Genomic DNA, 23736 nt, shown 5'->3' on the forward strand with positions numbered 1-23736 from the left:
AAAGTTTTCATATGAATCGGGGAAAGCAAGCTTATGTTGTTATATTATATTTATTTGTGTATATAGAATCTTGTGTATATAGAATCGGGGAAAGCAAGCTTATGTAAACGTACTTTTACAAAAGTCTTAACTTTGTCACGAAAACAAAAATCTATGATTTTTCATATTTGTCAATGTTCTCACACTTTCAAAGAATATATTAGCTTAGTCACTTTCTTATTTTTTTTACAAAACAAAATATCGAAGTCTTGAAAGTTGAATCCATATTATTGTAAATGTACATAAGAGTTTGTGATTACATATTTAGTGATTCTTGTATATGTGTTCAAGAAAGTTTCAATGGCTTAGCGGTATATGCTCTATATTTATGTCATACTAACCTGGGTTCGATCCTGTCCTTTGCATTTTTTTTCATTTTTTACGAAAAAATAAATGAGATGACGTGGCAACTTCGGGCTCTCTGATTGGATGATTATATATGCTGATGTGGACACTCTAAGAGGGGTTTATATCTCCCTTTTAGTATAGTATAGATCTTAATTCTAATAACATGTGGTACATTCAATTTAATATAATTACAGGAGTTGAATGTTATAGAAGTATAATACATGTTTTAAACAACTTTCTTATTATGGAATCACCGTAGCATAGTGGTTATAGTTTAAAGGTTTCTATACTTAGGTCTGGGGTTCAAATCTCAGACTATGCAATTTCTTGCAGATTACACAGGAAATCCAGGATTCAATTTTCGGGGCAAGCGATTTATTCAACAATTATGCGATTACGGAAGAAAGGCTTACAAAAAATTTTCAACATGGTGCAAGTAAATCCGGTCAGGCGTGATCTTCATAAGACGGCTCAAATGATGCAGTTAGGCGTAGATACTCATAAGGCAGATAGTATTGTCGGTTATCGAATCGTCTTTGTAATCTTTTTCATAATTGTAATATCTAAATAAATCTCCGACAAAAAAAAACAACTTTCTTATTTTGTATGAAATATGTTGAAATAGTATTTTTACCAATGAAGTATGTTACGGATATAGATATTATTTTATTGTAAAAAATATTAATTTTAACTCAAGTATCAAATATCCTTTTTAGCAAGAAAGTATCACAAACTAAAGACGTGAAAAAGCTGGTGAACATAGCGTTTTCACAAGGGGAGACCATGAAAGAAAACGACAAAAGTGACCAAGAAAGAAAACGACAAAAGTGACTAAGAAAGAAAACATTATCATGTCCTTACATATATGGCACAATCTTTACAACAAAAACATATCCAGAAAAGGAAACTCGGGACACCGGAACTTTTCAAAAGCAACACTAGACAATATATAGTATATATTTATATACATATATCATTGTGGAAACAAGCATCAATCAGTCAATTGATATTACATATGATGATATGAAAAAACATGTCACTAGCTAGAAGAAGAATTAAGTTTTTTACCAAAAAAAAAAGAAGAATTAAGTGGAATTTAGATCGCTAGATGTATTTCCAAACGTATCTAAAACAATGAAATAAATATGTTGTGTAGGTAGAAAACAATGATTATGCATCTCATCTAGATCGAAGAAGAGACGATAAAATCCAACAAATATCATGTTACTCAACACGTCTGGGTCTCTAAGTGATATAAAAGAGTGCAATATTAAAATGCGTCGACAATTTGGGAAGCAACCTAGTTAACACCCGTTTTTATGTTTCACCTGCAGAGAAATATAAATGTGAAAGGACTTTTGTGGTTTAACAAGAAGCATGTAAAACCGCATAGGTAACTCTGATTCGGAAAGGGAATAAACGTTCTAGATTCGAAATTATCATTTAAATTTATTCATCTGTGTGAATTTCTAACGAGAAAAACAAACTAATAAAGCAGTTGTGGTGAACGAACACCCATAATTTTATCAGTATTAACAAGTTATGTATGTAAAAGTCCTAAGTTCTAGCAAGCTATAATAGTTAAAGTCTTCATGTGCACCCCTAATCATCCAACGTTCAACATAAACTCTTCACCCATGTAATTAGCTCTTACGCAAAGTAACCAGATTTGCCTATCGACACTAAACCAACCCCGAAATGTTAGTTAAGCCTTTGGATTTTGATATTCTCAAATTATCAACATGAATATCATTAAGTTATTCTTGATACATATATAGTCATTGTGTAATACAAACGCTATAGAAAAAAAAAGAGCACTACCATAAGGCTAATTAAGCCCTAACTAACTGATGGAAAATCCACAACAACCCAAACCCTAATTCCACAAACACCTTTTAAAAATGAGAAGTTTGCACCTTGAAACCTAATCTTGCAGAACCAACATTAGTTAATATCAATAACTAAGAACATGTACAATATGACCGACAAGAACACCTTTTATTAAACATATTAAAAAAAAAAGCAAAATTGGACATACATATAATTTAAAATTTTATGACTATACTATATATCACATAAGTGTGACATACTTAACACGCACACACAACAACAAGAACAAGACCGATGATTACGAATACGTACGTGGATATAACACAAAACAACCTATTAGTTATCAGTTGCCCCACAAGTCCTCATCATTGAAATTCTCCGGAGAGTCATCCGACGGACGAGAACCTATCCATGACGGTGGCGCAACCATCATCCCTTCCGCCATATCAGCCAGAAAATTAGGCATATTCAACAATTCTTCTTCGTCCATAAAATCTGTCACACACCGTGACGAAGAAGACGCCATCATGTCATCATGTACGTGGAAATCACTTGATCTTGACTTTGAGAAACTACTACTCTTCTTTTTTGCATTTTCCTCCTCCTCCTCACACCCTTTCATGGAGGCGGCCGCGGCTGCAGCGCTTCGAATATCCGCTGCGGATGTTGACAAGGGAACCGGGTATGACCCGACGGATCCTGGGAAGTTCAAGAGGGCTTCTCTGCCTTTGAGAGCTATAGCAGCCACGTCGTAGGCAGCAGCTGCCATCTCTGCTGTGGGGTAAGTTCCGAGCCAGATTCGAGTGGTCTTCTTCGGCTCGCGGATCTCGCAGACCCATTTCCCGCTCCGGCACCGGATGCCTCGGTATACTGGATCTTTTTTCCGGCTAGCTAAGCCGTTAGTAGCCATTTAATTATTAGTAGTAGTACAGTGAGTAGCAAGAGAATAAAAAGGGTTTTTCACACGTGGCCAAACCAGAGGTGTATTCACAGGTTTGTGGTTGCGAATTAATTAAAGGAGAAGAAGAAGTTTGGAGTTGAGAGGGCCATTTGGTAGGATCTTGTATTGGTGCCAACAGCCACATATATATATAGATAAATAAGTAAGCAGTGTGAGAGATTAGTGTTTAAATAAGAAAGGATTATTTCGCTGGTATTTTGTCTACACTCAGCACAGCTAGTGTTATTTTCTCTACACGTTCTCACTAGTGGTCGACGAAAGTGGCTTGGCTGTTGTTGTGATTATTCTCGTAACAGTAATTGAGAAAAAAAGAGCTATAGTTTATCACAGGTTATCATGTTTATTCAATAGTTCTTATTTGAATCAAAATTCTACAAACCCATAAAGTTTTTCTCAAATAACTTTTTTTAAGTTTTTGTCACAAAAATAATCTTAAAAGAAAATAACCAAAAATAGCCCATATTATTTTGAAATCTTAATTTATTTTTTATTTTTTTATAATTTAAAACCATATCATCAAAATCCTCACCTTTTAAGTCTAGATCAGTTAATCATAGAATATAAATGTATTTTTATCTTTAAGAAAATTTATTTTGGTCATTTTCCTTTTTAAAAGCTATTTTTATAAAAATAAAGTAAAAAAAAAATATTTTAGAGAATTTCTCTTTTTTCTTATTCAAAAGAATATCATTATAAATGTATCGAAATATTGTTGAACTACTTGGATAATGCATACTGAACGAATGAAGTTATATACTACTAAGCAGAAATGGATTCAGCTCTGAGTTTAATAATTGGATTAATAAAAAATTAGTAGATCTGCCCACCCCCAAAAAAAAAAGAGCGTGAAAGACTCCGATCGCGTCAGAAGGTTAAAAGACAACCGGTTTAACTGAACCGATGGATTATACAATCATACCGGTTTAGAAGTCAAAAAGCATTGTCGTCTGTATAACATCATTCATCACCTCTGAAGACGCTTTGGTGCCATTTAACACTTTCCCTCTATAATGTATCGGCGATTTCGTCTGAAAAGCTCGATTCTCCATGGAATAGAGCAGAAACTACTCACTGATTGGAATCGAAAGGTCTCTACTTTTTGCTTCCGTTGCAGAGACACAAAGACTAGATTTTTCTCTCGTATTAGAAAAAGCTTGAATCTTTATTATTTGCTGTGTGTGAATCTGGTGTAATGTGCAGACATTGTTAGCTCAGCCGCTTTCAAATTCTTCAATTTGGATCATGAAGAGATTTTTCCAGACACGTCTTCTTCTCCAGACAGGTACTCTGTTCTTGTCCGAACGAGCCTCTTCCACTCTCAGTAAAGGGAAGAAAGTCTCTTACAAAGAGAGGTTGAGAAGTGGGGTTGTTGATATCAAGAAAGACGATGCCGTCGAGCTCTTCCAGTCAATGATTGTGTCTCGTCCTCTTCCCACTATCATACACTTCAGTAGATTGTTTAGTTCCCTTGCCAAGACAAGACAGTACGAACTCGTGTTGTCCCTCTCCAAGCAAATGGAGTTGCACGGGGTCGCACATAACAACTACACTCTTAACATAATGATAAACTGCTTCTCCCGGCGCCGGAAGCTCGGTTTCGCTTTTTCCGCTATGGCCAAGATGTTGAAGCTTGGGTATGAGCCAGACACAGTCACGTTCTCGACTTTGGTAAACGGGTTATGTCTCGAAGGGAGAGTTTCTGAAGCTGTGGCGTTAGTTGATAGGATGGTGGGACCAAACCTTGTGACGCTCAACACTCTTGTCAATGGGCTTTGTCTGAATGGTAAAGTGTATGAAGCTGTAGCGTTAGTTGATCGGATGGTGGAAAATGGATGCCAGCCTGATCAGTTTACATACGGTCCGATTTTGAACAGGATATGTAAGTCAGGGAACACTTCATTGGCTTTGGATTTGCTGAGAAAGATGGAAGATAGGAAGGTCAAGCCTGAAGCGGTTACATACAATATGATTATCGATAGTCTTTGCAAAGATGGGAGCCTTGAAGATGCGCTTAATCTCTTCAATGAAATGGAAAGGAAAGGGATCAAAGCAAATGTCATCACCTACAACACTCTCATAAGCAACTTCTGTAACGCTGGTAGATGGGATGAGGCTGCGCAGTTGCTGAGAGATATGATCACACGGGGAATCACTCCCAACGTTATCACATTCAGTGCGTTGATTGACATTTTTGTGAAAGAGGGGAAGCATGTTGAGGCTAAAGAGTTGTACAATGAGATGATCGCAAGAGGTATAGATCCTGATACGGTTACATATAATTCTTTGATATATGGTTTGTGCATGGAGAAGCGTCTAGATGAGGCCAACCAGATGATGGATGTGATGGTCAGCAAAGGATGTAGTCCTGATAGTGTGACTTATAATATCATTATTAATGGATATTGTAAGGCTAAACGGGTGGAGGATGGTCTTAAACTCTTCCGGAAAATGTCTCTAAGAGAAGTGGTCAGTTATAACACTCTGGTCCAAGGGTTTTGTCTATCTAGAAAAATTGAGGTTGCAGAAGAACTTTTCCAGGAGATGGTTTCTCGAGGTGTTGATCCTGATACTGTGACTTACAACATTTTGGTAGATGGGTTATGTGAGAATGGTAAACTAGAGAAGGCGTTGGAAATATTTGAGGATCTGCACAAGAGTGAGGTGGAACTTGATATTGGGATATTTAATATAATCATTCATGGGATGTGCAATGGTAGTATGATTGATAAAGCATGGGAGTTATTTAGTAGCCTTGCTCATAAAGGAGTGAAGGCTGATGTCAAAACATATACTATAATGATTGGAGGACTGTGTAAGAAAGGATCACTGTCTGAAGCGGATATGTTGTTTAGGAAAATGGAGGAAGATGGGATTGCGCCAAATGAGTGTACATACAACACACTGATCCGAGCTCATTTAGGAGGTAGTGGTGTGGCCACTTCAGTTGAACTCATAGAAGAAATGAAGAGGTGTGGGTTCTCTGCAGATGCTTCCACCATGAAGATGGTTATTGATATGTTATCAGATGGTAGATTGAACAAAAACTTTTTGGGTATGCTTTCTTGAGGTTCTGATCTAAGAGGAAAGACTTCCTTAGTGTTTTTGAGGTAGTTGGGCTAAATCGTTTGAAGCCAACTTTTTTTTTCACACATGTAAACAGAGCTTACTGTATTCTCTTTCACATGGCTTTCATATGTTATGTACCATCTCCTCTGATAGATCATAAGAGCATGGAAAGATGGAAAACATATTCACAAGTCACAACTGTACTAACATGTTTATTAGTGCTTACTTTTTACTACAATTGGTGTTGTGCTGAATTTAAAATTTACAATGTCAGACGCCATAAAAATATAAATTTAGAATTGGGTATGTTGTGAAGTCATCATGGACTCTGAAAACTACTTAGAATTTTTTTAAACGTTCATTGAACTGTTTGTAACCGCAACAAAACGTCTATCGTTTGATCTCTTAATAATACCTTTAGATATTTTATAAAGTAATAATTCAAAAAAAACATGTTTAATTGTAGTAAGTTTGGTAAAATATTAGTACACGGGATATACATATAATTGAATAATTAGCAATGTTCACGTCAATATTGCTTTAAAGACAAATCCTAAGAGAGAAATAAATGATGAGTGAAGTGGCCACGCGCATGTGACACTCACGAGACAGTATGAAGTCTTTATTTTGTATTGGCCTCAGTGGCCTACATGTCTTCTTGTCTGTAAGTTTTACGTATGGGTATGGCTATTGTTTACATATTTATTTCAACATTTTGTGTAACACTATAAACATTCATCATTGTCACTATCATCTATTAATTACTACCATCTAGTATTAGTAAGCATACAAGTTTTGAATGAGTTTCTATAATTAATTAGAAATCAGAATACATTGCAAAAAATTACATTCCCTATACGGCTATACGCTTGTATTGCAAAATTTACATGCCCTATGACGAGGTAATATCATTATCATGAATTTTAACTGGTGTTTTACTCAATAAAAAGCACAAGTAAATAAGCTTAATTTCACATTATATGAAATTCACATATCTTGAAGTATTTTGAGTGATAAAATAAAAGGTAGAAAATTAATTGGCACATTTTATGCCCAATTACTAACATAGTACTAGGAAATACTAGTTCCCACGGGAATCCCACGTGTTACTCGCAGCTAATCTACTTAATATGGAAAAGAGTAACGTGTTTCATATCCACAAAACAAATGTAGAAATAACATCTACCAATTTCATATTTCGTATTTGTGGTCCAACGTTGGAGCTGGACCCGACTTGAAGATTTTAATAACAAGTTAAAACCAATAAAAGCGAAGTAGTTCTGTTTGACCAAAGATTCCAAGAATGTATTGTCATTCAGTCTTGGAAAAACAACAATAATCAAATAATTTAGTGTTTATTGTCTTGGTAATTTTTTCATTCAGCTCTGAGAAAACAACGATATATCAACTAAATTAGTTTTTATCAATACCTTGGTAGTCAAATTTATCAGCTAATATTCACTAGACACGTTTTAATAGTTTTGAATTCAATTCTCAAATCCAGCAGGTGATCCCTGATGGTATCAAAACGATTTACACAATATAACATGCTCTGCATCTTTTAGAGTCTTTGACTGCAATAAAAATTCATAACATCATGCCTCACAACATTTGACATCTAATAGACCCGATATGTAGAAAGGTAAATACATGAAGGTAGAACAAATGGGCTGGAGATAGACAGATTTATAACTAATCTTTAGTTTATTATTTAAATACTGCATATCAATGAAACCTACGACAAGCGAATTATTCATTTATACCCTTGTTTTTTTGTTAAAGTACAGTTATTCATTTTTATTTTACATAAGCAACAAAAAATAATCAAGGACTAATTAGTCCTTGATTATAGGTTTAAATGGACTAATTTGGCGTATATATTCATCAAATATGTTAGTACCACAAAACTAAGGTTTATAAAAGATTAATAGTAAGAGTAAGGAAAATTGATCTCCTCAACTGATCTCCTCGAACTGTCTAGCAGAACACGATAGATGGTGATGCGAAACTAAATTTATAAAATATTGGTTTAAATCATTTTGGTTGAATCCGGTTTGTATTTCGAGCTTGAAACTTTTTCGGGGTTGATTTATATTAAAAAAAAAACTAGGTAGTAAATAAGAGGGTCCCGGACCATTATGGTGATGGGACTTCAAGCTCACACTAAACAGCTAATAATATAGTACAATCCCTTTAAAATGCTCACGTGGCAACAAGCCTTGATACAAATAACGGTGTGTTACGCGCGTTCATTTCGCACTTCTATGTCCCACAACCGTAGCCTATATATCTCCTCTCATCCACTTCTCTGTTTCATAACTCCCACCAAAACACAAAAACAGAACATAAGTCTAACAAAAATAAAAACATTATTCATTCCGACAATCATTACAAGAAATAGCATTGTAATGGATAATTATGATGGGACTAATCTGGCTGAGATGAGGCCAAAGAGGCGTGCGGGACGGAAAGTGTTCAACGAGACACGCCACCCAGTTTTCAGAGGTATACGGCGGAGGAACGGCGACAAATGGGTCTGCGAAGTCCGAGAGCCGACGCACCAGCAACGCATTTGGCTCGGGACCTACCCCACGGCGGACATGGCTGCGCGTGCGCACGACGTGGCGGCACTAGCTCTGCGCGGGAGATCCGCGTGTTTGAATTTCGCCGATTCCGCCTGGCGTCTCCCGGTGCCGGAGTCAAACCACCCGGATGTCATAAGGAGAGTGGCGGCTGAAGCGGCTGAAATGTTCAGGCCGACGGAGTACGGGAGTGAGATCACGGTTTTGCCCTCTTACGGTAGTGAGGTGTATATGGGCTCTGGCTCGGGATCGGAGGAGAGGAATGTTTATGGATATGTGGAGGAGGAAGAGGAAGTCTCGACGACTATGATGAGACTTGCGACGGAGCCGTTAATGTCGCCGCCGCGGTCGTATATGGAAGGCGTGACTCCTAATGGTTACATGGAAGAAGAAATGAGCTATGAAGATATGTCACTCTGGAGTTACCGTTACTAAGCGGGGATGCACATTAGTATGCATATGGTTTTTAAAATATGTAATATGGTAAAATGCGTGCAATAGTGTGTATGAGTTGTAAGATTTTTCCTTCTTGAGGTTTTTTTTAGATCCTCTGGCTGAGTTAGAAGGCTCCCTGATGGAAATAATTTTGTATTGTACTTGTAAGAATATGTTATAAAATGTTTGGGCTTTATGTATCTATATATACAAAGCATAGGCCAAATTGAATTAGGACCAAGTCGTACTTCAAGCTGATGGTTATAGAAATGCTTAATATCCACTAAGTGCAATCTATATACTTGGTATAATTGACTTACTTGATCTTGATTCTTGGCTGTTACTTCGTGGATTTTGGAGTAAATATTAGAGATTGAGATTGAGCATTGAATCAAAATATTTTTAATTACTAAATATTTTTTCGACGAGTTTGGATTATAATACTCCATCTGTTTCAAAATAGTTGATGTTTTAGTTAAATGCACAAAAATTAAGATATTCACTTTTTATCTAAAAAATAGCATTAAAAATATAAAATAAAATTAATTCAACCAATCATTAAAAAACTATAAAACATCATTGGTCACATAGTTTTCAATAAAACTAAAACTAATACTTCCTCCGTTTCAAAATAGATGATGTTTTAGAGAGTTTTTGATGTTTCAAAATAGATGATGTTTTCATATTTCAATGTACCTTTTAACTTTATCAAAAACTGTGTAACCAATCATATTTTATAATATGTTTTGTAATTGGTTAAATAATTTTTAATTTATATTTTAATGATATTTTTTGGATAAAAAACAAGTTTCTTAATAGTTGTGCCCCAACCTAAAACTTCAAATATTTTGAAACAGAGAGAGTATAAATATCAAAACATCATGTATTTTGAAACATAAAATTTTTTCTAAAAGTATCTATTTTGAAACAGAGAGAATATTATTTATAATATTTTTTTTCCACAAAAAATGTCTCGAGTGCGATTGCAACTCCCGAAATGCCCTGCATGTCAAGTTCGCGATTAATAAATGTAAGGGAACTTCACGGTAGGTCTTCTTTATTCATTAAACATTTGGATGTTGAAGTTTGATCAAAATTATTTATTTTTTCCTATTACATCGTTTTGGAGAAACATGGAACTCTTGAGTCTGACGTCGACAAAGAATAAACTTTTAGTCTGATGTGGCATGAAGTTTCAGTGCAGCGTCTAAACACGTGGCTAAGTGAAACTTATTAAATGATTTACCAGCTCGTCATTAGCTCGCGAGATCTCTCAAGTCCCAATATACTGACTTCACTAAACAAGGTTTTTGAGCAAGTGATTATGTTCATCATGATTAAGGTGGAATATGGTATGAATAAATGATAGAAAATGGTTGTATAGTGTGATTATTTTAAAAATTAAATGAAATAAGATATATATTTTTGAATAAACATACAAATCATAAATGTTATGATAAATACAATAGTTAAACAAGAACGAAAGAAGGGGACAATTAGAGCAAGTCCAATGGTTAGAACCCATTATAGGTTCTAATGAATAATTTAATAGTTAATTTTGTGATTTGAAAAGTTTAGAACCCTTGTTAGTGTAATTAATTTTTTTATGGTCCAATGGGAGAACCTCAAAAGAGGTTCTTGAAATTTTTTTAACAAACTGATTGCATTTGATCAAAACAAGTCACACATCAACTAGCATAAGGTTTTCATGATTACTTTCACTTATTAGATATCATATTGTTGTTCTCTCTAGATACTACTTACTACAAAATCATTGTTACCCGTGGGCTCAATGCTCTGAGACTCGTCTTCTTCATCCGCCATTGTGGTAACCATGCGAGTCATGACTTCCCATGACTCTAGTAGAGACATGAGACATGTCACCGCTCAGACCAAACTTAGCAAGCCCTTTGGTTTGTAGCCATGGTCTAGCAATATGTTTGCGGTTTTCAAGTCTCTGTAGATCACAGGAGGTTGTGCTACGTTGTGAAGATACGCTAGCCCTTTGGCTGATCCTAAAGCTATCTACATCCTTGTGCTCAAATCTAAAACCTCTTCTTCAGATCCGTAACCTGACCATAACAAAAAAACAATATTCAGGATTTATACTTTAATGAATAAGAGTATAGTTCTCGTTACCGTGGATATGATCTTCTACGGATTCAAAAGGCATGTACTCATAGACGAGGAGTCTTTGGTCTCCTTCAGCGCAGTAACCAAACAAAGTCACGAGGTGTTCGTGGCGCAAGAAGGAGAGCATTAGGACTTCCACGAGAAACTCTTTGTCTCCTTGATGACCAGTTGTATCAAGCATCTTAACAGCCAAATTCTTTAACTTGACCAAATAAAAACAAACAAGATTCGGTTTATCAGACATTAAAATAATTTTTTTTAAAATAATCACAAGTCTAGATGATACTGAGAGTAACCTGTCATGGAGGAATATCGAACCTCTCAACCTTGTCGTCGTTGAGATTCATCAGAGATGGAGATCGACATAAGAATTGACAGAGAATCAACAGAGAAGATGGAGAGATAGAAGAATCGACAGAGGTGATGGAGAGATCGAAGAATCACAGAGAATCGCCAGAGAAGATGGAGAGATCGGTGGAAGAAGAGAGAAAACGGGATTTCGCATCAAACTCCGACGGAGGAGAGAGATACAGAGGACGTCAAATTAGAAGGGGACACGTAAGGTTCCTTACCGATCCTTAAAGTCCCAATTTAAAGAGCGGTTCTCTGGTTTATTTTCTTTTTTCATTTATTTTTTTTCCACTTTTTTGTTCAGAACCTCGATTAAGAAGCTCCGATGGAGCTGGTCTTAGACCTTTAATCTCTGTTCCCAATAGTGGTATTTAATGAGAGCAATTTAAGAGAGGAATAGACTTTTAAAAAGTCACAAAGTTCGTGAGCGTTAAGTTAGAGAGCGCATGCAAAAGAAGAAAAAGTTCTAAAAGAAAATTATTTTTGTTCTCTCTCATTTGATTTATATACCTTTCTTCATCTACTTGTCAATATCACTGACTCTTCCTCCACTTTTTCTACAAGCCCCAAATCTTTATAGTAAATAAATCAAATTCTCAATTTTATTTCTGTAACTTTCGTGTGTGTTTTAATTCATTTTTTTTCCTCTCTCTCTCTGAAGATCATGAAGAACAGCGAAGAACAAATGAGGTCACTGTTTGGAATAAGTCTTTCTGATAAACCAAGATGGCAACAGTTTCTCATATGTTCCTCTGGATTCTTCTTCGGTTACCTTGTTAATGGCGTCTGTGAGGTTTGAATCTTTTCTGGAAAATTATTGTTTTTCTCATGATAATCTCGGAGAAATTCAACGATTAGAGAAGATTTCGGTGTTATTCTAAAAATATTTCATTAGAACAAAATTTCTAGCCGGAAACAAAGGCAAAAAAATCTGGCATGCAATTTTTCATTTTAATTCCGATATTCTTTCCAATAGTACCATATATTATAATTAATTTCTCCAGATTTTGTGTTATTTTTGTCCTTTTTCTCTTGAGATTCTGTATTTGCTTAATACCTAACCATAAATGTTGTAACCCGGATGATAATTAGCAGCCATAAACTTAATCCTTATCTGACTAAACTTCGGGATTTTTAATATACTCTGTTTTATTTTTCTCAATTTTGCAGGAATATGTGTACAACCGGCTCAAATTCAGGTATTTAAGAATGTCCAATATTACAGAAAAAAAAATTATTATAATAAAATTATAATGTGTGCACGTTGCAGTTATGGATGGTATTTCACGTTTGTGCAAGGACTCGTGTACATTGTAATGATTTACCTAAATGGCTTCACGACAAAGCAAATGGTGAATCCATGGAAGACTTACGTGAAGCTATCTGCTGTCCTTATGGGATCTCATGGTCTCACCAAAGGCTCATTGGCTTATCTCAATTACCCTGCTCAAATCATGTTCAAATCGACTAAGGTATATACTAATGCAACATTTTATTTTGATCAAATTTTGGTACAATCCAAGAGTGTCACCCACAAGATCGAAGTATGTGGAGTAATATCTAGAATCAAATTTGTTGAATTTAGAGCATAGTTATTGTATTCGGCTTTATTTGTGGTCCTAATATTATTAGATTGTTAGTAATGGTCTGAAATCATATTCAATTTGTTGCAGTGCATACAAGATATGATAAAAAGAAAGAAGAACTCACAATTTCTTAATGCATCTCTCAATATCTCTAGCCATTGATCTCTTATTCTTTCTCTAGGTTCTGCCGGTTATGGTAATGGGTGCATTTATACCGGGGTTAAGAAGAAAATACCCGGTCCATGAGTACATATCAGCTATGCTACTTGTGATCGGTTTAATCTTATTCACATTAGCCGATGCCCATACCTCCCCTAACTTCAGCATCATTGGGGTTATGATGATCTCAGGCGCTCTCGTTATGGATGCCTTTCTTGGTAACTTGCAAGAAGCCATCTTCACGTTGAATCCTGACACAACACAAGTAAAGAAATTACAATTCTCCTTTTCATTATTTTCCTTTTTGTGGAATTAACATTTTAACGGTTTTTGTACTCTTTGATGGTAGATGGAGATGCTGTTCTGCTCGACAGTAGTTGGTTTACCGTTCTTGGTTGCACCAATGATTCTTACCGGTGAGCTTTTCAGAGCCTGGACTTCATGTGCTCAAGTAAGTGATATTTAAAATGAAATTCTACAACATATATTATGAAATATATGTTCTATAGACGAATTTTCACAAGTATTATTGTATAATAATCCGATTTGTCGAACCTCTTTCAATACTTTGAATCTTTCTTACAACTTAACTTAAATGAGAAGAAATGAAATGTATGTGTGCTTTGCCTCATAAAATTTATGTTTGTTTATATGAATTAATAATATAATAACCATTGACTAATGTAATTGATTAACTAATCTTACTCGACCTTTTTGGTAGCATCCGTATGTGTATGGAGTGTTGGTGTTCGAAGCCATGGCTACATTTGTGGGACAAGTCTCGGTTCTATCCCTCATTGCGCTCTTTGGCGCAGCCACAACCGCTATGGTAATTCTACTTTCATCTTGTTTTCTTATATGAACGTGTTTGTCCGATTTTATGTTTTTTTATAGGATCCTGAATCTTATAAATTAGTTTGATCAAAAAGAGTCTTATAAAATTAATGCAACGTATCACTTTTATTTTTATTTGCATGTAGTATAGTTATACTTTTGTAATTATTATTTTTGAGCGTGTGAATGGGAACAGATAACGACGGCGAGAAAAGCGGTAACGTTGCTACTATCTTACTTGATATTCACAAAGCCTTTAACGGAGCAGCACGGTACGGGATTGTTACTCATCTCTATGGGCATTATTCTCAAGATGGTTCCGGATCCCAATCCAAACCAGAAACCGAAACATTCGAGTTCGGGTCAAAAACTCCGGAAGTTGGAGCTGGTGAAGTCTGAGAAGGAAGGCGACGAAGAGAGCAGGCCTTTGGTCTAATAATCAAACAACGAGAAATCGAGTTTAAACCTTTAGTTCTTGGTTCGTTTCTCATTTTATATTTATTTTATCTTTTAAATCTTTATACATTTTGGTGTTTGTAGCAGGTAGAGTTTCTGATGAACTTTGTAAAATGGATGAAACATCTTTTGATAATTCAATTTGAAACATTAACAGTAAATACAAATGTTGTCGTTGTTTTAGTTTTATTTGGTTCTTTATCTTGTTTGATCTCTATATATCAGCCAAATTACATCATTTTGGCGCACTTAAATAAATTACAAATGAAAGACGATTAATATATCAAAAGTTCAACAAGCGTCTGTAGTCCAACGGTTAGGATAATTGCCTTCCAAGCAATAGACCCGGGTTCGACTCCCGGCAGACGCATCTATCAATTTTTTTCCAAACCATTTCAAGCTATTATAATATGGCTACATCTTTTCTATAAAAATCAAAACCACACACTATTGCTGAGACATCTCCGGTTGTTGTTTTTACAGTTGAGATCACTTTTCCATAGAAATACGTTACTACAAAAACAATACACGACCAAGAATCACATGTGTTTTACATACAATAATTATACTCATAAGAGTCCCTTGTTAGCAGACGCATCTATCTATCTTTTTTTCTAAACCATTTCAAGCTATTATAATATGGCTACATCTTTTCTATAAAAATCAAAACCACACACTATTGCTGAGACATCTCCGGTTGTTGTTTTTACAGTTGAGATCACTTTTCCATAGAAAGATGTTACTACAAAAACAATACATGACCAAGATCAGATGTGTTTTACATACAATAATTATACTCATAAGAGTTCTCTTCTTCCATTGGTTCCCTTGTTAGCAGACGAGAGACAATCTGAGGGATGGAGCAGTGGGAATATGCGTGCAAGACGCCCACCGGATGATCGACTCAGTGACTGCAACATCCACCACCAACTGATCTAGCTCACCAAGTCCTATGGTCCGGTTTCTTTTGCTGTGCAGACCTGACATTCTTGCCCAGTTTCCTCTTTCCCTTCTCGTCTCTGCCTTTCCTCCTGCTTCTGTCTGATTCTCACCTCCTTCCTCTCCCCTCTCAAGTTGTGAAGAAGCATCCAGTGAAGGCAGTAACCTCTTTGGGCTTGAGCCTGCAAAAATGGGATAAGATCAGCTAACTAACTATAAATAGCAATCATCAGGACACAACATTCTAAATACAGGTAAGAGTGAAAGAGGAGGTACCACTAAGTTTCCCATCTGTTTCATGAACGTTGTTCTTCTCTGTCGTCTCTAGGCTTGGACTAAAAAAGCTAAAGCTTGGCATAGATGTGAGTCCAGTTACTGAGAAGCAAACAGAGGTTGATTCAGGTTGTTCCCCATCAAAAGAAAACCCACCAAAACCAGAAGCTGTCTGTACATTATTGCCATCCGCAGGTAAGAAAGAGGAGAATGATGATCTACAATCATTATCAACCAATGGCTCTAACTGCCCCATGTTAAAGCTATAGTCTTGCTCACGAGAAACATATCCTGTAGAGAAAGAGCACCCACCATTCTCCAACCCTTCACACCCAACCCCATCTTCACCATACTGTTCTTGTCCTGATCCAGATACCTCCTCCATCCAAGAGTGAGCTGCAACACAAATCATTAATTCATTAAAAAAAAAGAAAAAAGAACTTTCCAACATATTATCATTCCACAACATACCTAGAACATCATCAGCTGACAACCTTTGGGAAGGATCAACACAAAGCATCCCACGGATCAGATCCTTGGCGTGTGAAGTTATACGGTCCCACGGCTCACCGGAAAACCTCAAATCTGCAGCCCTGACAGCATCAAAAATCTTTGACTTAGTCTTTCCCCAAAAGGGAGGCACTCCACTGAGTAGAATGTACAAAATAACCCCTGCACTCCATACATCAGCTGCTTCGTTATACCCCCCTGACAACACCTCCGGTGCTATATAAAACGGACTACCAACCGTCCCACTTAACTTCTCACCTGTTTCATAACAAAACCAACATCTTAGAACACACAACAACGTCCATGAACGTTTCTAGTTTTAGTTATTTACTCTCTAAGTTCCACAAAGATTAATGTTTCAAAAAAAAAATTGTTTCACAAAGATAAATTTTTTTAAGTTTTCAATGCTTATTTAATAAGTTCAAAAAAAAAAATTGGTAAATTCAAGAAGTTGATTAAAACTATTGGTCTAAAATTATTCTTCCTCCGTTTCACAAAGATAAATCTGTAATCTGCAATTTTCAATAATTTTTAAGCAATTCAATAGTCAATTAATTTTCTAAAACATAACAATTTTTTTTCATAGAAAATACAAAAAGTATATCTTTGTGAAACAATTTTTTTTTTTTAAACATCTAACTTAACTTAATGAAACGGAGAGAGTAGAAAGTTGTTTCTTACACATAAATCAAGATATTTATTGCTATACACTAATCATTTCTTAATATGTGCGAAAAAGTCTAAAAAATCTAACATTATGGAACGGAGGGGGTAAAGTATATCTTACCGGGTTTGATATAGGTTGCCAGACCAAAGTCAGCTAGTTTGATAGGAGAGGAAGAAGACACAGTAGCCATGAGAATGTTCTCTGGCTTCAAATCCCTATGGACAATACCATTATCATGACAAAACTTCACCACTTGCATCAAATGCTTGAAGAGCACCCTAGCACGAACCTCAGAGTACCTTCCATACTTCTCCAGCTTATGAAACAGCTCGCCTCCCGCGCAAAGCTCCATCACAAGATGCACATAATCCTCCTCCTCGTAAACCGCCTTGAGATCCACGACGTGAGGGTGTCCAGATAGCTTAGTCATGATGGCGATCTCGAGCTTGATGCTCTTCATGTCGTCCTGCGTTACGAGCCTGTCTTTGGAGATTGACTTGCAGGCGAGGCGCTCTCCTGTTAGCTTGTCGGAACAGACTCTGATCACACCGAACTGGCCCCAGCCTAGCTGTTCTCCGAGGAGGTACCGGTCTCTTAAATTAGAAACGTTTAGAGGGTTTAGAATGGTTTCTGTGAGGCTTGCGACTTTGTAGCAGTTGCGGAATTGGAGTAGAGGTGAGGTCGTGTTCTCCTTGTCGGCTAGCTCCATACCCATGTCGGAAGATCAAAACTTTATGCTTCTCTTCGTTGCTATGAGTTAAGTTGCATTCTCCGATCTGTTAAAAGTTTTTAACTTTTTAGATCAAAGAGTTCAGCAACTCGTTCTACTTGAAGGGTGTGATAAACCCAAATCAATTCAACTAAAAAGATGAAATTTTTAATTGTGGTTTATGAGAAATTCATGAAAAAGATTGAGACTTTATGAGAATTTTTTTTACCGTTTTTGAGCAAAGAGGAATCCGTCGAAGAGCAGAGAACAGCTATAGGTTGCAGCGAAGAGACGAGACTCAGTCTTCTTCTCTACTCTCTCTATCTATCTTCTCTTTCGATTCTTTCAAAACAAAAGCCGTGTCAACTGGTTACCGGGAGAACCAGATTCAGGTTTTCTTAGTTAGCAAGAAGTTCTTAATTACAATTCAGACCACTTGTTTTGTTTAATTCTAATTATCACCTCGTACTTTCCGAATTAGATTAAACCCCTCGAGAAAAATAAGGAAACAAATGTTTAATGTTAAATACACGAAGAAAAAAAAATCATCTAATAGATGTTATTAACAGGAGATTATTTCTTCTTGTAATTGAAGGTTTTATAAGGATTTGACAAGAAAATTAGTTATTTTTAAGGATAAAAATGTAAATAAAACTGTAGAAACAGTAAGCAGACTATATGGTATTCCGTTTAAATAATTGATTCGTCTAGAGGAAAAGAGGAAACCTATCCAACGGCGAAAAAGATGGGACCTACACTACACCTAGCTTTTTATAGTTCCTGACGATAATTACCAAAATATCCAATAAAAGTATGCCACGTGGAAATCTACTGACCGTACGAACGAAACGGGACCTAGTTGTCTTAGACTCGAGTTACTAATTAAATTTACTTTGGTTTCATTCATCTTAATGGCATTATTTTAGGTAGCTTAAATAATCATTAGAGTTAGTTGACTTTGTCTATGCTTTTGACAACCAAAAAGAAGTCCATCTGTATTTCATGTTTTATTAGCTGTACAAGCATACTGTACTCCACTATTTCTTTTTCTTTTTTATTATTTATTTTCCCAATCATTGACTTCTTTTTTGGTTGTTTAACGTAGAACACTTGTCTTCCCACTCTATAAATTCAGATTCTAGCTGGGAAACCATTTATGTATTAACATTTATTTTAAACGATATTTAAAAAAAAAAAGATTTTAAACGATATATTGAGACCAGTGTTTCAATATAAATTAAAAATTGCTAAACTAAGATTCATTTGCTATAAAATTCACTTGACATATGGTTGCATTTAAGTTTTTGAATATCTCATACTCCTGTCCTGGTCTATGTAGTATTATTAACTTTTGGAGTTTAACAACTTAAATGCAACTATCCAGAAAATAAAAGCCCATCATAGGAGTGTTTTTTTGTCAGAACTTATATTGACAAAAAGGGATACCGAAAATATATAATGGGCGTTTAGCCCGTTTTCTTTTTGTAGTTGAATCGAGACCATGCACATAGTTTGGCCCATAATTTGATATATTAATCATAGTTTTATTTCAACAAAGACACCCTATGAGGCTATGACCTATGTAACATCGAACATACAAAAAGAGTACAATTCTACTAGTAAACAATTAGAACCAATTGGTTTTAAAAAACTGTATGATCTGTTATAAAAAAAAACAACTGTTTTTTGCTCGTAAAATATTGGCATCATACATTCAAAAGTAAGTTCATAACAGAAATTGCTAATCAAGCATTTTAAGCTCCGCTAGAACCATTTTCACTTTCGTGCCAAAGGGACAAGGGTAAGGACTAAGGAGTGCTTGAATCAAACAAGCCACACTTTGTGATTTTGTATTTAATTAACATGCATAATGCAAATTAGGAGTCGGGTAGTGACGCAACAACAATACCAAAACTAGCTCTCAGTGTAAACAAAAAAAAATTGAACTTGCGTCCTTCGTAAATATTCTCCATTTCAGCAGCCATAAAATAAAATGACAAGTAACGTCGGTCAGTCTATGTAATGTAGTGGTAATCATGGTCTGTAGAAAGTGGAATAGAGGTAACAATTAATTTGCTCATATATATACATACATTAGGCTTGTGGCTTTCATATTATGAGGCCAGCCATAAATATATACCAATAAGGATTGCTAGGATACACGGTTTATTAATCTAGTCGGCCACTCGGTTTTTCCCCCTGGTAAACTATCATCATATATTTTCATTGAAGTAACTGCTAGCCGACCATTAATGAATAGCAACCAAAATCTTCGGCCATTTGTTGTCCTCTTCCTTTCTTTTTCATATCGTATTACGTTCTTGTCTAGCCAAATTTCAATAATGAAAAGCATATAAATGTTGACAGGTAATTTATTTTCAACTATCAAAAAGAAAATACAGTAAATTATAATTAATGAATGAATTTACACAACGATTCTATTTTATTGAAAACTCACTCGTCAACTAATGGTCGTAGAACGAATTAAAATGCCTCAAATATACCATATTTTGCTGGACGCGACTAACCATTAAGACTTGGTGAACAATATTTCTTGTGGTTGTACTTCTGCTGTATTAATCGAGGAAGTAACAAATAAAGAAGATAAATCAAGCGAGATTATCACATTTAAACTATTGCAAGTACAAACATATTTAAAATCATCACTAAATACCACCTAAAACTGGTCATCGGCGTAGTCTATTAGTAATTGTAAATATTATTCTTCCTAAAAGTGATGAGCAGTAATGCTAATTTTCGTTTCATTCAATCAGAACTATGTTCATTGTTTCCACCTAACATATTAGGCTTATTATGATCATACGAAAAAAAAGAGTTGGTGCATTTTAACTGTAACCAACTCTATTAAAATGGAGGTTTGTCATCAAAACATACTATATCTATATAATAATTATCACAAATTTATATTTCCAGATTTCTTTATTCATGTCCAAGATTGACAGGTAAGTGTAGCAGTTTATTTAATGCATTCCCTATAAGTTTTATCGGTCCATTTAGTTTATTTTCTCGTGTTACTCCATATAATTTGCATTTTCTTTAAAATTATTACCATTTAAAAAACTTTCTGAACTTTTATATGCTCCACAGGTTGACACGTGTCCATGAAAGTAGACATAGAATTTTGGTGTTGCATTCCTCAGAATTATATGGACTCTCACATTGCCTCTAGCTAGTTATATATATAAAGAAAGGGTCGAACATTTCTTTCACATTGGCACTTGATATATACAAAGTGACAGAGTTCTACTCTAAATATTTGTTCTAACTTCATGATGGATAGAGTATGGTTATGGAGATTCTTTGCTGCTCTTTCTTTGTTCCTGCATTCTCCAATTTGTTATTCTGACAAAGGTAATTAATTAATATGCATTTACATTCTAGTATTCTACATTCGCATATAGTTTATATATATGTGCGTTAGTGTGTGGATTTATACAGTTTTACCTAATTTATCGCAGCTCCAAACTACTCCTTCATGCGCGACGCGACAGGGAGTCCAACGACGTCGTACTACGACTATATCATAATCGGTGGCGGGACCGCCGGATGCCCTCTAGCCGCAACGCTATCTCAAAATTCTAGCGTTTTGCTACTGGAACGCGGTGGCGCGCCATACAATAACCCAAATATCACGAGGCTCTCGGCTTTCGGAGCCGCTCTTTCTGATTTGTCCGAAGCCTCACCGTCTCAGCGTTTCATATCGGAGGATGGCGTCATTAACGCACGTGCTAGAGTTCTCGGCGGCGGAAGCGCTCTCAACGCCGGCTTCTACACACGTGCCGGTACCAAATATGTTAGGTTAGTGGCAGTGCACATGTATAGTCTATTCCATGCACTTTTATCTACATATACATTTTGAGTACGATGAATTTCGATATTTATGTGTGTTTCAGCATTTTTAACACAACTTATTAACTTTATCATGCACGGTACTTACGTATATATATACATATTAGCTATTACTATACAGCATAAACTATTACTCTGCAAAAAAATATATGTTTTATTTTATTTTTATTTTTTTTGCGCCAAAATATTTATGGCTGTTGTTGGTTGTTGCGTTTATAATAATTAATTAGCACGAATTGAAATGTTGTTAGAAACATGGGTTGGGACGGAGGACTAGCGAACGAGTCGTACAGTTGGGTAGAAGCCAAAGTGGCGTTTCAGCCGCCGATGGGACGGTGGCAAACCGCCGTTAGAGATGGCTTATTGGAAGTTGGAATCGTCCCAAATAATGGTTTCACTTATGATCACATCAATGGCACGAAATTTGGAGGTACTATTTTTGATCATAACGGTGATAGACACACCGCCGCCGATTTGCTGGAGTACGCCGATCCTAATGGTATCACCGTCCTTTTGCATGCTACTGTCCACCGGATATTGTTTCGGACTCGAGGTACTTAATGTGGTACTAGTAACATACTTTTTACTTTACATTTTATGGTAGTTTAAATATTAATATATGACTGTATATTGAAATGTATGATTAGCTAATTATCAGTTATACGCGTTTAAGGTACCACCAAGCCAATAGCCAACGGAGTTGTGTACCGAGACCGGACCGGTCAGGCCCACCGAGCTTACTTAAAGGAAGGCTCATCTAATGAGATCATAGTATCCGCCGGAACCCTAGGGAGCCCACAGCTCCTTATGCTAAGCGGCGTCGGGCCATCAGCTCAACTACAGGCCCAAAATATCACGGTGGTGATGGACCAGCCTCACGTGGGTCAAGGGATGTACGACAACCCTATGAACGCCGTGTTCATCCCTTCTCCGGTCCCCGTTGAGGTCTCACTCATCGAGGTAGTTGGAATTACTGGCGAAGGAACATACGTTGAAGCTGCCGGTGGAGAGAATTTTGGCGGTGGTGGTAGTAGTGGTAGTGGTTCCTCCGCTAGAGACTACTATGCAATGTTTTCTCCAAAGGCAACCTTATTAGAGTCAAACTCAATGAAGTTATCATCAGCGCAACCTTTTCAAGGAGGATTTATTTTAGAGAAAGTAATGGGTCCATTATCCACGGGTCATTTGGAGCTCCGGACCCGGAACCCGAATGACAACCCAGTTGTGACTTTTAATTATTTCCAACACCCGGACGACCTAAAAAGATGCGTTCGAGGGATCCAAACTATAGAGAGAGTTGTGCAATCTAAGGCGTTTGCACGGTTTAAGTATGCGGATATGCCTTTTGAATATTTGCTTAACCTTACGGCCAGTACTCCAGTCAATCTGAGGCCACCTCGCAGTGGTCCTGGAGCCTCATTGCCTCCATCAGCTGAGGAATTTTGCCAACATACGGTTACAACAATTTGGCATTACCATGGAGGATGTGTTGTTGGTAGAGTGGTCGATGGGGATTATAAAGTTATTGGTATCGACCGACTAAGAGTCATTGACATGTCCACCGTTGGCTATTGTCCCGGTACAAACCCTCAAGCCACCGTTATGATGCTTGGCAGGTGAAACAGATATTTGCTTCTATATGCTATATTGATCATTTACATTTTTCACTAACGGCTGTTTTTTCGTTGGCTTGAATATTTGCATGCAGGTATATGGGTGTGAAGATCATGAGAGAGAGACTCACCAATAAGTAGCGTTTTGATCTCGTATCAGAGTATGGAGACGTTGTTACAAAAGAATCAAGATCTCATTGATCAATGTTTTCAGTAGCTGCTTATAAATTATCCGTAGTAATTTTCTTGTTAGAAAATGTGATTTATTGTTAGAAAGTTTTCACAATCACACAAAAATAAAAGTTTCCACATGTCTTTACGAAATGAAAGTCTTCTGATCAAGAAGTAGCATTGACTTCATCATCGTGACTTTGA

General features: G+C 36.2%; 6 protein-coding genes and 1 non-coding gene across 8 annotated transcripts; 5 read left to right on the forward strand and 2 right to left on the reverse strand.

Moving 5' to 3' along the window:
• Positions 1–2317: 2317 nt before the first annotated feature.
• LOC103836150 (ethylene-responsive transcription factor ERF027) lies at positions 2318–3399 on the reverse strand. Its single transcript, XM_009112383.3, has one exon. The coding sequence runs from the start codon at positions 3125–3127 to the stop codon at positions 2561–2563; it is 567 nt and encodes a 188-aa protein (XP_009110631.1). The 5' UTR covers positions 3128–3399; the 3' UTR covers positions 2318–2560.
• A 61-nt stretch (positions 3400–3460) lies between these two features.
• LOC103836151 (pentatricopeptide repeat-containing protein At1g12620) lies at positions 3461–9455 on the forward strand. Of its 2 annotated transcripts, none has more exons than XM_009112384.2 (2): positions 3461–4266; positions 4379–9455. In XM_009112384.2, the coding sequence occupies exons 1-2, from the start codon at positions 4189–4191 to the stop codon at positions 6242–6244; spliced, it is 1944 nt and encodes a 647-aa protein (XP_009110632.1). In that variant the 5' UTR covers positions 3461–4188; the 3' UTR covers positions 6245–9455. The 2 variants fall into 2 exon arrangements, with proteins under 2 accessions (XP_009110632.1, XP_009110633.1); XM_009112385.3 differs by having other exon boundaries at positions 3464–4261.
• On the forward strand, positions 8542–9467 carry LOC103836152 (dehydration-responsive element-binding protein 1F). The gene has a single exon (XM_009112386.3). It carries the CDS (start codon positions 8653–8655, stop codon positions 9259–9261), a length of 609 nt encoding a protein of 202 aa, XP_009110634.1. The 5' UTR covers positions 8542–8652; the 3' UTR covers positions 9262–9467.
• A 1921-nt stretch (positions 9468–11388) lies between these two features.
• LOC103836154 (UDP-galactose/UDP-glucose transporter 4) lies at positions 11389–14760 on the forward strand. Its single transcript, XM_009112387.3, has 7 exons — positions 11389–12538; positions 12916–12944; positions 13016–13217; positions 13513–13755; positions 13840–13941; positions 14212–14319; positions 14521–14760. The coding sequence occupies exons 1-7, from the start codon at positions 12410–12412 to the stop codon at positions 14758–14760; spliced, it is 1053 nt and encodes a 350-aa protein (XP_009110635.1). The 5' UTR covers positions 11389–12409.
• A 318-nt stretch (positions 14761–15078) lies between these two features.
• On the forward strand, positions 15079–15150 carry TRNAG-UCC. Its single transcript has one exon. It is a non-coding gene; the product is annotated as a tRNA-Gly (tRNA).
• A 260-nt stretch (positions 15151–15410) lies between these two features.
• LOC103836155 (calcium-dependent protein kinase 26) lies at positions 15411–18325 on the reverse strand. The gene is made up of 5 exons (XM_009112388.3): positions 18108–18325; positions 17290–17945; positions 16464–16760; positions 15996–16388; positions 15411–15901 (listed from the first exon to the last, which is right to left on the reverse strand). Exons 2-5 carry the CDS (start codon positions 17882–17884, stop codon positions 15612–15614), a joined length of 1575 nt encoding a protein of 524 aa, XP_009110636.1. The 5' UTR covers positions 17885–17945; positions 18108–18325; the 3' UTR covers positions 15411–15611.
• Positions 18326–20909: 2584 nt separating this feature from the next.
• On the forward strand, positions 20910–23724 carry LOC103836156 (protein HOTHEAD). The gene is made up of 5 exons (XM_009112389.3): positions 20910–21250; positions 21358–21697; positions 22000–22301; positions 22422–23364; positions 23457–23724. Exons 1-5 carry the CDS (start codon positions 21169–21171, stop codon positions 23500–23502), a joined length of 1713 nt encoding a protein of 570 aa, XP_009110637.1. The 5' UTR covers positions 20910–21168; the 3' UTR covers positions 23503–23724.
• The last annotated feature ends 12 nt before the right edge of the window (positions 23725–23736 follow it).

This window comes from Brassica rapa, chromosome A08 (genome assembly GCF_000309985.2).
Source record: "Brassica rapa cultivar Chiifu-401-42 chromosome A08, CAAS_Brap_v3.01, whole genome shotgun sequence".
Classification (NCBI taxonomy): Eukaryota; Viridiplantae; Streptophyta; class Magnoliopsida; order Brassicales; family Brassicaceae; genus Brassica; species Brassica rapa.

What these genes read in the sequence shown, in the direction of transcription:
- LOC103836150 (XM_009112383.3), bottom strand. Translation starts at nt 3,127, where the DNA reads ATGGCTACTAACGGCTTAGCTAGCCGGAAAAAAGATCCAGTATACCGA.
- LOC103836151 (XM_009112384.2), top strand. Translation starts at nt 4,189, where the DNA reads ATGTATCGGCGATTTCGTCTGAAAAGCTCGATTCTCCATGGAATAGAG. An exon ending in TCACTGATTGGAATCGAAAG is followed by an intron (nt 4,267 to 4,378) that starts GTCTCTACTTTT and finishes TGTAATGTGCAG; the next exon opens with ACATTGTTAGCTCAGCCGCT.
- LOC103836152 (XM_009112386.3), top strand. Translation starts at nt 8,653, where the DNA reads ATGGATAATTATGATGGGACTAATCTGGCTGAGATGAGGCCAAAGAGG.
- LOC103836154 (XM_009112387.3), top strand. Translation starts at nt 12,410, where the DNA reads ATGAAGAACAGCGAAGAACAAATGAGGTCACTGTTTGGAATAAGTCTT. An exon ending in TCATGTTCAAATCGACTAAG is followed by an intron (nt 13,218 to 13,512) that starts GTATATACTAAT and finishes TTCTTTCTCTAG; the next exon opens with GTTCTGCCGGTTATGGTAAT. An exon ending in CCTGGACTTCATGTGCTCAA is followed by an intron (nt 13,942 to 14,211) that starts GTAAGTGATATT and finishes CCTTTTTGGTAG; the next exon opens with CATCCGTATGTGTATGGAGT.
- LOC103836155 (XM_009112388.3), bottom strand. Translation starts at nt 17,884, where the DNA reads ATGGGTATGGAGCTAGCCGACAAGGAGAACACGACCTCACCTCTACTC. An exon ending in GGCAACCTATATCAAACCCG is followed by an intron (nt 16,761 to 17,289) that starts GTAAGATATACT and finishes GTTATGAAACAG; the next exon opens with GTGAGAAGTTAAGTGGGACG. An exon ending in AACAGATGGGAAACTTAGTG is followed by an intron (nt 15,902 to 15,995) that starts GTACCTCCTCTT and finishes CCATTTTTGCAG; the next exon opens with GCTCAAGCCCAAAGAGGTTA.
- LOC103836156 (XM_009112389.3), top strand. Translation starts at nt 21,169, where the DNA reads ATGATGGATAGAGTATGGTTATGGAGATTCTTTGCTGCTCTTTCTTTG. An exon ending in AATTTGTTATTCTGACAAAG is followed by an intron (nt 21,251 to 21,357) that starts GTAATTAATTAA and finishes AATTTATCGCAG; the next exon opens with CTCCAAACTACTCCTTCATG. An exon ending in GCCGGTACCAAATATGTTAG is followed by an intron (nt 21,698 to 21,999) that starts GTTAGTGGCAGT and finishes AAATGTTGTTAG; the next exon opens with AAACATGGGTTGGGACGGAG.